This window comes from Triticum aestivum, chromosome 3D, assembly GCF_018294505.1.
Source record: "Triticum aestivum cultivar Chinese Spring chromosome 3D, IWGSC CS RefSeq v2.1, whole genome shotgun sequence".
Classification (NCBI taxonomy): Eukaryota; Viridiplantae; Streptophyta; class Magnoliopsida; order Poales; family Poaceae; genus Triticum; species Triticum aestivum.
The window spans coordinates 559,656,323-559,670,118 of NC_057802.1; the positions used below are offsets into that span (position 1 = coordinate 559,656,323).

A 13,796-nucleotide genomic window follows, 5' to 3' on the forward strand; every position below is an offset into this window, starting at 1 on the left:
CAATGACAACATATGTTATTCCCTTTGTCATCAGTATGTTACTTGCCCGAGATTCGATCGTCGGTATCTTCATACCTAGTTCAATCTCGTTACCGGCAAGTCTCTTTACTCGTTCCTAATGCATCATCCCGCAACTAACTCATTAGTCACATTGCTTGCAAGGCTTATCATGATGTGCATTACCGAGAGGGCCCAGAGATACCTCTTCGATACTCGGAGTGACAAATCCTAATCTTGATCTATGCCAACCCAACAAACACCTTCGGAGATACCTTTAGAGCATCTTTATATTCACCCTTACGTTGTGACGTTTGATAGCACACAAGGTATTCCTCCGGTATTCGGGAGTTGCATAATCTCATAGTAAAAGGAATATGTATAAGTCATGAAGAAAGCAATAGCAATAAAACTTAACAATCATTATGCTAAGCTAACGGATGGGTCTTGTCCATCACATCATTCTCCTAATGATGTGATCCCGTTCATCAAATGACAACACATGTCTATGGTTAGGAAACTTAACCATCTTTGATTAACGAGCTAGTCTAGTAGAGGCTTACTAGGGACACGGTGTTTTGTCTATGTATCCACACATGTATCAAGTTTCCGGTTAATACAATTCTAGCATGAATAATAAACATTTATCATGATATAAGGAAATATAAAATAACAACTTTATTATTGCCTCTAGGGCATATTTCCTTCACTTAGGCTGAGCCGTTGCTTCTGATTTGTTGAGAACAAAGAAAATGCTAATTGGACACATCACCTCTATTGCAAAAACAAGAAGTTTTATTTAATTTATTGCTTAGATTGTGAGCCGCATTTATTAGTGAAATAAACAAGGCCAACACTAGGACCTGCACATAAAAGATGAGTATAACATACTAATCAAGTAACAAATTGGTAGTTGCTAGAAATGCACTATTTATTAGAGTCTAAAATTTCGAGTACATGTCCTTCTCTCTTAGTGCGATACGGAATAAAGGGTACCCGCTCCTCAAGATACGTCAGTAAACGACTATCCAATAAGAACTTCACAGCGGTGATGTGGTTCCTTTACGAGCCTAGAAGTGCACACTAACTTGCTCAATGAGTTAGACAAATCAAACTACTATTAAGCTATTGCTTCTTATAGTTGCAGGCACCCTTACAAGCGCCAATGAGTGGGCGGTGTTTGTGCAAAAAGAACCTCACTGCATGCGAACATCATCATTAATTGCATCACCCGAGGTGATAAAATTTTATTACGTAGTGCGTTTCTGGACAATCCTCACTTCGCAACTTGACACTTGTTGTCGAACAGCCTTATGCCGCAGAAATCGCTTTCCCGGGCAACAAATATATAACAACCGCGCGTGATGTACGATGCGGAAGTCTTTCAGCACGACGAATACTGACATCCAAATATGAAAAGGGGAAGGAATTGTGCAAGAAGTGGTCCCTACAAACTTTATAGTGCAGTGCAAATTCACCCTAAGTTACGATGCCCTTTTGAGCTCTTCGATCCAACCATCTTCTTATGCCATTGGGTGCACATGAATTTAATACAACCCACCATAGAGCAATGGGATAGAAAAACCCTCTGGCTACACCTGAGAGCAATCAAAAGACCCAATAGCTCAGATCGATTGCGTTGCTTTCTTTACCCAGAATATGCAGCCAGTTGGAGCCTATGGGCCATGCTTTCTAGTTTCTCATCTTCTTTCCACAAAACTTCTGCCAAATAGTGAGACGCGCGTCAGGACCAGGTGTGCTAATCATTCTGCATTACAAATGGTACTAAATAGTACGTACGCACTATTTATTAAAAAATAGAGATTATTCTGACAGCAAACAAAATTTGCTCAAATTCTTGTAAAAAAATCATTCTAAAGATGTCATGCATGCTAAAAACAATTAATACAAGTCGAAATAATTTCAGGTACAGCAGGTACATATCGATTGCATTAGTAGATAGAAGTAACAATAGTACAATGTCGGTGCAGTTTTTGTAGGAACCGAACATAGCACTGCATAAGCAATAGCTAGCTAGATCGAAGACCGAAAACACAAGAAGATCGAAACAACTTCAGAGCAATCGATCGATCGGGATGGTATATAGTTAATCCCTGCCATGCTTCTCGTTGCCCCTGGAGTTGGACAGCTCGCCCCAGACATCGATCTGGATCATGCCGTCACCTGGCGGCGGCGGAGCCGGTGACCTGCTGTGGTTGTTGAGCGCCGCCGCGAGCTCCTCGCCCTCGCGGTACCTCTGCAGGTACCTGCGCATGGCACCGGCGTAGTTGTCGAGGCCAAGGGTGGTCATGGCGTGGCAGATGTCGTCGCCGTTCACCGTCTTGCGCCGCTCCCGCCGGCACCGCTCCGAGGCCTCGCCCGTGACGAAGCCGATGAACTCCGTGGCGCACTCCTGGATCACCTCCTTGGCGTGCTTCGAGACCTTGGCCTCCTGCGGCAGCACGTGCTTCATGATCCGCCCCACGTTGGCGATCGGCAGGAGGCCTTCTTGCCCATTGGGATCTCCCGAGGAAGAGCCTGAGGTTGATGGCGCCCTAGGAAGGCTGAGGCGCCCCGGTTGTTGGGTAAAACCGGAGAAATGGATGAAATCCTCTCTATTCATCATATTTAGTGTGGATAAGGTATGTATGTGATCTTCGTCACAACAAGATATATAGTTCGGTCACGCCGAAAGTAGTCTTCGCACTGGTACTCATATTGCCAATGCTGAAGAGCCGCGGCTCTTTTTATACACTGAGAGCCGTGGCTTTTTGCCTTGCTTACCCAACTTTTATCTCGTTCTGCTTAAAAAGTGTGGAATGTATGTCGTGACCCAGTTGTCCACCACTCCATGCTGGTAAATGATTCGTCATTATAATTTAAAAATTACGCCCGTTACATTTATTTGCCTGCGAGATTAAAAATATCCAACTAGCTTGTGGAATAAAAAAGAAAGGCCTATCTTGAACATTTTTAACTACAAGTGCTGAGTACATGCGTATATCATTTGAGCAAAATGTCCACTCAAAGATTATTGGCCTGCAAATTTTCAACAATGGTGCATCAAATTGAAAAACAATCCAACAAGCTTGTTGAATAGAAAGTAAAGGATTTTACAACATTTTGAATTACAAGTGTAGAGTACTTGTATATATCTTTTGAGCAAAATGGCCATCGAAATATTGTTGACAAGCAAATTTTGGTGATGCTCCATCATATCAAAAATATGCAACTAGCTAGCTTATTTAACTACAAAAATGGTTCGTTTAGAACATTTTGATGTACAAGTGCAGAGTACTTGGGCATGTATTTTGAGCAAAATGACCACCGAAAGATTGTCAACCAGCAATTTTTTGGTGCTCACCCAAAAAACACCCCTTCTTCCCCTATATAGAGGGGAAGACCTATAATTTTTCCAATGCATACCACGTTAGCACGCCGCTGCAAATGACGCTAGTCCATAGTCGATACTCACCGGACTGCCGCCCGACCAATCGCCCGACCACCATGCCCCCGCCACACATCGCCGCCGGAAGCCCTCACACCACCGCCTGCTGCACCACCACACCTCTGTCGTCGATGTCGCCCACCAGACCGCCGCGCTGTGCCGTCGTCCACTCGCTGCCACGCCACACTACCAGGCCTTCGTCGCCTTGCCGCCGCACACCCTTTGCTGCCAGCATCGCCCGCGCCCTAGCACACCCCCCCCCCCCCCCCCGCCCCATCGTGCCACCGGTGTCTCCATGCATGGAAGAGAGAAAGGGATATAGATAGAGAGACTACCCACTGACATGTGGGGCACATATGTCAGGCTACGTATACATAGAAAGTTGTATTGGGATCTGCTACTACAGCGCACAAGTGGAAACCAGTAATGTTTTTAGGAGGGCCCCAATAAGCACTTATAGGAGAAGTTTTTTTGGGAAGCAGCTGGAGGTGCTCTTATGGCCTTTGTCTCTTTTTTGCATAGGAATATAAAAAAGAGGTTGGATCGTAAATTTCATTCATTTCCCCTATGAAACTCAATTCAAAGAAAAAATGGAGATTCCCTTGTTTGAAACAGATGAACAGTATCATCATAGAAAGAAAAAATATATTCCTATGATTTTCATTGCATTTTTGGAGGAATTAAAATTTTCAAATTTTTTACTTATGTTGGTCGTTTATTTGTAGGATTGAATCATGTAGAATTTTTTCCAAGAAATCATTTGTACTACATTTCAAAGAAAATTTAGCATCCACTCAAGTGTCTTGGAAAAGATCCTTTATTTTTCCTGTCATGCAGTCAAACAAATTCAAGTCCTCTAGAATTTGAATGGACATGACATTCCTTTCCGTATTTTTTTCTGTTGCTACATTTTTTATATCCTACGAATCATGTGGACCTAATTGACGCTGGTCCAATTCCGAAATCGGTACATATTTGGAAGATCATAGTGTCGTTAAGAATCAAAGTCTTCATGTGGTTTGTTCACAAAGGAGGTGGTTCTGACTAAGGATAACTTGGCAAAACGTAATTGGGTGGGTAGTCAAAGATGTAGCTTTTGTGATCAAAATGAACTATTAAACACCTCTTTCTCGATTGTCCGCTGGCCAAACTACTATGGCGTTCAGTTCATAGGGCCTTTAATATTACCCTTCGAAATAGCATTCACACGTTATTTGGGACGTGGCTAAATAGAGTTGAGACAAATATTGCGAAACATATTCGAATAGGAGTATGCGCATTACTTTGGGCTATATGGAATTGCAGAAATGATATGTTTTTTAATAGACAGACTTGTACAAACTTTTTGCAGGTTATCTATAGGGACACTGCTTGGATCCGTACGTGGTCGTTACTCACCCCTGCGGAAGGCAACGGGGAGCCTTTAGTTACTGGGTCTACCCGATGGGAGATGGTACCTCGGGATATCTACAACCGGTTCGGATGACGGTCCAGTAATAAGCTAGGTGTGTAGGCATCTTGTCCTATTTTCACCGGTTGTGGCAAGTTTTACCTTTCTGTTTACATTTTCAGCTCTGAGCGAGCTTGTTTTGGACTACAGACCTTTTGGTTACTTTGTTTAATAAAGGGGCTGCATGCATCACTTTAATGCAGAGGCCAGGGGTGATCCTCCTCTTCTAAAAAAAGAATCAAAGAGGTCAAAAAGAAACATGAGAGTATACAGGAACAGGAGTATGATACTGGGAATCGGCTCGATGGAGTTGCGAAGGGCCACCAGATCAAAAGGCTCCCGATTTGGTTGCAGCCTTCTCAAACAAGCAAAACGGCGTGCACCAAAAGAGGATCGGCTAGCCAATGGTGGAGAGGCTCGCCTTTTGATGCCTCTGCCGCCTCCTCCTGCGGCCGTGTTCTTGCTCTTCCCCATGACTGCTAGATTAGCTCCCCATTGGCTGGAACCATCGCCATTGAGTACCGCTCTCGATCATCGTGGCTCCGAGTATACTATGCCCGTTTGTGCCGACTGCCGAACAGTGTGCCGTTGGTTGATTTTCGTGTGGTTTTTTTCCTGCCTCCATCTTGTTCTGGCCGGTGCAAGGATAGCAACTGCGGTACACATTCACATGCAAGACTAATTGCGATTTATTGTCTCACGAGATCATCCTGACCAAGCATTATGTTTGTCAGGGGGTAGCTATAATTAAGTTTTCTCTTACAGTATAGATGTGTGGCAGGGCTATAGGTTAATGTGACAAGACAACGCCGGAGTGCATGTCGGACAACTGGTTAATCCGCTGGCTATTGGTCCAGATGTGTAATTTCAGGCTAACAGTTACTACCAACCCAAACGTCCACCTACTCGCTGAGCATGCATCATGGTCAGTTAATCCGTCCTTGCTGTACAGATTTGTCTTCATTGTTCCTGCTCCTACGTCCTTCTGTCAGCATTATCAAGATTCAAGGGCATGCCTTTGAAACTGGTAGAAACGGTAGTTTACTGAACTTTACACCCAATGCAGTTCCATTTTGTTTTGAATTGCATGCTTCTAACAACCAGTTCACACAAAAAGATGTATCGACGAAGAATGACATGCAATCTATTTCAACACTCTTTCTCTTTTCTAGCCTTCTTCAGACCTTAGACCTGGGATAAACGATCCATATAGCTAGCATCTATTTCCCTTAATAGTACGTTGGCATGGTATTGAACTCAGGTCTTGGCTCTAATACTATATTAAATCTCATGCGCCTATCACTTCATAAAAGATTTTGAACAAGTGGAGAATGACAGGCAATATATCTCAACATTTTTTACACCGTTGCTGATGTTTTCTCAGTCGAGATGGCAATTGATGAAAACTTTCATTTGACATGGCTTTCTGCGTGAATCTGTCTCGGAAAACTAGCCATCTCATTAGGGCCAAGATTTATGAGTATATAAACACCAAAATCTACTTACACCCCAACTAATCATCCTTTCTCCCAATAGGTTGCCTTTCTCCGGCCTTGCTAGGCCTGAAGCCGTGCCCTCTGCCGCCAAGCAAAAGGGCATCCCTAATGGCTGACAGTTCATGATGTGGCCAACTACAAGAAGATGTTGTTCGTCTAGCCTTGATGGTTCACCACTGACGGCGAGCTCGCTAAGGTTAACATGCTCCAAGGACTCCCCCAAGGCCAAGCGTGCTGCCGCCAATGTCGCACCGAAGCCAAACAAGGCTGCAACCAAGCCCAGGAAGGTGTGTGCACGTGTGCACCGTGTTTCTAAATTATGTGGCCTTAGGCTACTCACAATGCTTGGCTCTTAGCATGGTTTCACAGACAAAATGCTAAGGTAACACAACAATTAAAGAAGAGAGAGAGGAGAGCTGAATGTTAGTGGAGATATGGCTCTTAGCCTGTTTTCCTACGCAATGAAATTAATAACTACATCCGGTGTGGCTTTCCTCTTGATTTTCTCTCTAATTTCCTGCTCTCCAAACTTAGGCCACAATGTTGAGATGCCAGCATGACCCCTAAACAAATTAGGGATAATTAGATTTGAGCCCCTAGCTGGGTCACACACGTTAGATTTGCCCCTAAATTCAAAAAACCCTCATTTCTAGCCAAGCTCATTTGCTCCTCTTATACCTTTACCCTTTGATTGTTTGATTGTCACTTTGAAAACTTCATAACAGATTAATATTAACTAAGAAAAATACAAATAAGATATCAAAATATTTGGAAAAACATCACCTATATGTGCATGTCATTTGCATTCATGAAAAGGGGTTGGAAAATCCCCATCACAGCTCGAGCCCATATGATCTCGGCCTGAACAGTAAAATCCAAAAAAATATTAATTTTTTCAAAAAATTCTCTTTTTTGTAGTAAAAATTGACAGTTTTGATTTCTTGCAAAGTTTCATCATTTGTTTTTTTTCGACAACTTCCACGAATGTTATTTCAAGATGAAACTTTGCAAGAACTCAAAACAATTGTTAGTGTTTGCCACAAAAAATTTCTGAATTGTTTTATTTTTTTCTCTTTTTCTGGATTTTACTGTTCATCTGAGCTCATGTGAACACTAACTACAAGACCTAAGAGCTGAGACACATTTTTTGGTTTAGGGGTCCTTTTCTGGTTTTCTGAATTTAGGGGCAAATCAAACGGGTGTGACCTAACTAGGTGCTCGAATATAATTGTCCTGCAACATCACTTAGATACAAGACCTAAGAGACAATTCATTGGGGTGGTTGTATCTAAAAGTCATCCACCACCTAGGATGACGTGTTAATAGCCAAATCGTTGGGAGTGGCCCTTAGGGAGTGAGCCTAATTCACTTGGCCAAGAGAGTATGGATTTACAAAATCGACCACCTAGGTTCAAACCCATCATTGATGTGAATTAAAGTTTCTATATATACTATGGGCGTCTCTCTTATACATTCTATTTAAAATAAAAGTTGCCCTTCTGCACCGACTTCACAAATGACGTGGTGTGGGTGGTGTTCTCGTCTAGATCCACATCCATGTTGTGGAGCCCCTCCATGTCTGACGGTGATGGAGGCTTCCGATCTTGATCTAGATATTCCATTTTGTAATGTTAATAACATTTGAGACGAGCTTCCTTATGTGTGCATCTATCTGGGACGAGCTTCCTTATGTGTGCCTTATTTTTTCACTTGAGATAGTACTCTCTTGATTTCTTTTACTCTACATATTAGGTTTATCTGAACTCAATCTTTTTGAAGAACCAAGTTTATAGAAAAAATAATAACATTTACATACCAAATCCATATCATTAGATCCATCATGGAATCTACTTTCATATTATATTCTTTTGGTGTTGTAGATGTTGCTATTTTTAAATATAATATGATCAAACTTTACAAAGTTTGATTTAAGACAAAACTTATATGCAAAGTAAAAGGAGAGGGAGTAGTGTTGAAAGTTAGAGGCTAAGAATTGAGACACACAATTTACCATGGTACGTTAAGTAGAGCCGTAAGAATGAGACCATGCAGGTACTATTAGCAAGAAAAATAACCTCTAGCTTTAAGCACATTAGCTAATATAATCGATCATTTTTCTCTAGAAAAATGGAATTACTGCCTCTAGAAAGAAATTAGAAGGAGGGCCTCCATATTCTAGAAAGAAGTCAGTAGGAGTAATTTTAGCTAATATAATCCATCATTTTTCTCTAAAAATACATTAGTAGGAGCAGGCGGTTGACAAATACATTAGCTAATATAATTGATCATTTTTCTCTAGAAAACTGGAATTACTGCCTCTAGAAAGACATCAGTAGGAGGGCCTCCAAATTCTAGAAAGAAATTAGTAGGAGTAGTTTTAGTGATGGTAACCCCTAAATTCTAGGGTCCACAAATTAACCTAATTTCCATTCTATTAATGCAATTGTTTTATTCAGATCTGGAGTAGCAAGTAAGCCCCCTAAAACCGGCAGATTACAAGTGATATTCACGTAATATCTGAGTGTTTTCTCAGTTGTCACTTTCCGTGTAATTTGTTCAGATAAACCAAATTGCCAAAACATGTTTGTTGTGTTGTCTGGCTCTAGGGTTATGTCCGAAACAAGCAATAATCTAAGGAGCACTCTAGGACATTCACCAGCAACAAGCCCACAACCGCTTCTGTGCTAACTTCTGTATCTTGAACAGTACATAGTACATTGATGGCTATAATTGTGGGGCAGAAATTCAATGATTCCAACAAGATAAAGCAAGTGCTATTATTGTAGAGTACCATCTGCCAGCAGGGTGCCCAAATAAGCAAATCATTTGAAAGGTCAAAAACCTACTCGAATGTTTCTTGTTGAAGAAACTATCAATTGTGCATGATTGATTCAGACGTTTTGGACGCACGCTTTTCATGCATATATATTCCACGATGAGCATAAACTGGACACTCCTGCATGCATACCTATAGTCTATATATAGCTAGATCAAGATGACAATAACAACCCAGAAACAAGCAAAATAAGAATACGTTTATATTCAAACTGTGTACAGCTTATGCTAAACTGGCCAGATGAGCTATTTTTGGTCATAAGCTGGTCAAGGAATTAAGAGGACCTTTACCCGCAAAAATCAAAGGAATAAGAGGACCTGCAGCTTCAAAGGCTGTAGTCCAGCGTTTTTTTTCCTTTCAAACCAGCATGTCGACCTAGCTCCACGATATAAGTGTAGTATGGTTATATCAATTAGGTTTTGGCAAGGAAATTGCATGGCTGATGTATTTCTCATACAAAAGAGCCTTTGAACCTACAAAAAGGACATTCCAGCGTTTGCCATGCACTATACGTATAGTGTATGCATGAATAGTGATGCACCTGCCTGAATTATTGGGAGCATGCAGGTGCTCACTCTCTGCAACCACTCATAGAACATGCTAGTTATTATGTCATAATTAACGGACATCAATTTCTGCGTCCTATGAACATTTAAGACCGCGTGATATACTGACAAGATACTAACACTATACCAGCATATGGACGCACACACCTGGCAATTTCGAAAATGAAACAAAATTTGGTATAAAAACATATTTCTATATATACTCATGCAAGCCCTTGTTTCAATATTGAATTTCAATATATATCTATAATCAAATGTATATACACATTGTTTTTTGTTTCTGTTCATTTATCTCTTGATAGTGGAACCCGATCCGTTTTATGGATCGCATGGAATAAAATATACACACATATACGTATGGACATCTTTCTCAAGATTTGATTTCAGTATACATCTATCATTTTGGGAAGACCTATGGGTGTGTTAGCCGTTCCACTCTCTTCGTTGCTAAATAATTGAAGTTCTAGAACTTTTTTAAGTCAAACTTTTTGAAGTTTCACCGAGTCTAGAAAAAGCCACTAAGATCTACAACATTAAATATATACAATATAAAAAGTATATTTCATAGTGAACCTAATGAAGCAAATTTGGTGTTGTAGATGTTGATATATATTTATATTGACTTGGTCAAACTTAATAAAGTTTAATTTAGGATAAATCTAGAACTTCAATTATTTTGGAACAGAGAGTAAGAGAGAGGGGTAGAGTGGGAGCCAAAACAGAGAAATCACAGTGATGCCGAGCAGCTCTTAACCCAAGCCTCGAGAATTTTCTTGCAAATGGAGAGGGAGCAACGCCTGCATCATCCTAACCAAATATATTCCTCATACGTAACCAAATCTTCATAATTCATCTAGTAGTTTTTTTTAGTAAGTTGGACTTTCGTATAGGTGATGAAGACAGTACATGGGTGTTCGCGAGTTTATTCCGTCAAAAATTAAGCGTGAGCAGAATAGGGTAGCACATCGTTTGGCATTGTATAGCCGTACAGAAAGTACAACTGTTGTATGGCTCGGTAGTTTTCCACCATGTATTGAGGAGTTGGTGCCACTTGATTGTAACCCTATCCCTATGGAATAAAACTCTCTTACCGTCGCAAAAAAAAAAATGAAGACAGTACAAGTAATGTGCAGAACCCGAACCAACACGTGGTTGAATAGTTAGGAGGACAGTGATATCCCTAACCTACTTGCGTTCAAGTCCTAGACTTGACATTTGTGTTTGCATTTTTCTGGATTTATTTCAGACTTTGCAGCGATGTTCGTTCAGTGGGAGAAAACGTTCCCGCCGACTACAAGGCGTCTGTGGTGACTTCGTCAATGTTAAGATGCTATGCCGGCTGAGTCTTTTGGAGGTGCTCATAGGGGTAGGATGTGCCTGCATGCGTTCATAGGGGTGAGTGTATGCTTGTGTATTTGAGCGATTTCGATTGTACTATGTTCAAGAAAAAGTAGTGTGCAGAACTCCCCTAAAAAAATAATGTGCAGAACATTATTGGCGTGCTTGTACCTATTATTAGGTATATATATACCTACTAATGCCCAAAAAGTCAGTATTCAGAAAACTTCCTCAGCGTGTATATATGGATGAGCTCGCTGCTGCCAGTATATATATGAATGAGTTAATTAACCCAGTCATATCCAAATTAGAGCTAGCAGAAAAACCAAAGGCACATCGATAAATTGAAATTGATCTACAATCTTAATCACTGAAGTTGGAAAACAATGTACTTGAGCTGATCCAAGTTGCGCAGCATACACTAATTTGCCACATAAATATTAATCTGGACACGTAATCAGATCGAATCGATCATGCATCATTCTCCAATTAATTCCAACTCCGCCGTGTCGCGGTCGCCGGCCCCGGCCGTCGTGGTCGCGGTCCATCCATCGATCCTAGTGATCGTCTTCCTTTACTTGTCTTTCATCCATCTCCAACACACAACAGATAAATTAATCAGAAGAACAACTACTCTTCTCTGCTACTACCCACTAGCAGCTACTCCTAATTCCGCCACTAGCTAGCTGGTCACCTCTCTAATAAGAATATGGAGAGAGTAATTAAGGTGTAGCTAGGTAGCACTTGTGGGATGGATCAAGCAAGAAGATGGACGCGTGCCTGATCTGATGATGGAGTAGGTATTAGTGGTTCAAAACTGCCTGCCGGTGCCGGGCCCGGTGTTATCCCTCCTGTCCATGGCTTCGAACATGAAATTACCGGAGCCGCTGGCGCCGGCGCCGGAGGTGGAGGCGTCGGGGACGGGGAGGCCCCCGCGGGAGGAGGCGGCGGCGGCGGCGCGGTCGCCCTCGAGCTCGCGGAACTTGAGGAGGTACCTGCGCATGGGGTCGACGTAGTCGTCGAAGCCGAGCGCGGAGAAGGCCCAGCAGACGTCGTCGCCGTTGACGGTCTTGCGCTTCTCCTTGTGGCACTTGTCGGAGGCCTCCCCGGTGACGAAGCTGATGAACTCGGACACGCACTCCTGCATCGTCTCCTTGGCCTCCTTGGACACCTTGGCGTTGGGGGGCAGCACCTGCTTCATGATCCGCCCCACGTTGGCGATGGGCAGCAGCCGGTCCTGCTCCTTGATGCCCTGGTCCCCCGACCCGCCGCCGCCGTGCAGCCGCTCCGGCGGGCTGCCCCCGCCACCGCCGCCGCTGCCGCTCCCGCTGCCGCCGCCGAGATGGGTATAGTGGTGGTCGGCCATCGGTCGATCTGCTCCTTCGATCTTGGGTCGCTGGCTAGCTAAGCTCTCGTCTTTTATACGGGCGGTGCGTGGGCGTGACCGGCTTGGGAATTGAATGGACTGGACACGGCGGGGCGGGGCGGTGCAGGAGCGTGGCTACTTTTCGTCTCGCCGTGGTGCTTACACTTGTAACCGGCTGGTGGCGGAGCGGGTACATATATAAATGAATGAGGAGGGAGAATATGCTGGGCTGTGTTGGTGGCTGGGCTGGGCGCGTTGAAATGTCTCCGCCTGCGGCCTCGTGCTCCTGCTCGTGGCTCTGTCCGTCTGGGTGACGACGACGACTGGCTCTCAGTGCCTGCACCCCTGCAAACCTACGCACCTACTGCACTGTAGCTACGCAGCGGCCGGAGCTGGCCTTCCTTAATCACGCACGCGGCGGTGCTCAGGCCCGCCGGCCGGCCTGCCTGACTGGTTGATTTTTTTTCGATTTCCATTGTCTGTTCATGGCCGGCCCCGTGCCAATGCAGTGTCTTCGACCGCCACACGGACATCTTCGCGAGGGTATTTCGTCTTCAGAAATGGCATTATATGCCCTAAGGCAGGACTTGGAACTGCTAGGACACATGATCAGAGACAAACATGTTGTCTGTTTCAAGGATTGCATGCTTCTAAAAAGAGGGAAATTCACAGTACATCTTTGAACTATTTCAGGGATGTCACATAGTTTCTCAAACTATGAAAATTGTCATTCAGGTCCTCGAAGTACAATAAGTGTGTAATGATAGGCAACATATAGATTCTCGGACCACTTTAGTATTGAACTGATTTTGGACCTGAATGATACACTTATTACACTTTAAGGACTTGGATAATGATTTTCATAGTTATGCGACGTACATGACACCATTGAAATACCTCGGGGACCTACAATGCAATTCACTCTTCTAAAAAAAAATCCCATGTTACCTAGAACTGGCATTAGATAGTTGTTTTTGTACTCTCCAATGACTTTTTTTAGCTTTTCCCTTTTTCTCCTCTATTTTGTGAAGTACTTACTATTTAGTGAAGATTACTGTAGAACGATTGTTCTATGGTTCAGGGCTTAAAAAAGGGAATTGTTAGCACTTAATTGGCCTCACTCAAAGCATTCTTATTGTTTCGGTAATGCTAACTGGCGACGTTCGCTGGGAAGGAACTCCCAGGGAACACACTCACAGTGGTTTGATCGAGATCAAATGTGGCCGTTTTTCAAAGAAAGATGACTTCTCTACCGTGGAATTGGCATGCTAGTCTGAAGAAATTGCCACCCCCTACAAA

At 43.0% G+C, this 13,796-nt stretch overlaps 2 protein-coding genes across 2 annotated transcripts; both read right to left on the minus strand.

Moving 5' to 3' along the window:
• Positions 1–2,066: 2,066 nt before the first annotated feature.
• On the minus strand, positions 2,067–2,623 carry LOC123075427 (transcriptional activator hap3-like). Its single transcript, XM_044498032.1, has one exon. It carries the CDS (start codon positions 2,621–2,623, stop codon positions 2,105–2,107), a length of 519 nt encoding a protein of 172 aa, XP_044353967.1. The 3' UTR covers positions 2,067–2,104.
• An 8,808-nt stretch (positions 2,624–11,431) lies between these two features.
• LOC123075428 (nuclear transcription factor Y subunit B-1) lies at positions 11,432–12,672 on the minus strand. The gene has a single exon (XM_044498033.1). The coding sequence runs from the start codon at positions 12,495–12,497 to the stop codon at positions 11,943–11,945; it is 555 nt and encodes a 184-aa protein (XP_044353968.1). The 5' UTR covers positions 12,498–12,672; the 3' UTR covers positions 11,432–11,942.
• Between the last annotated feature and the right edge of the window lie 1,124 nt (positions 12,673–13,796).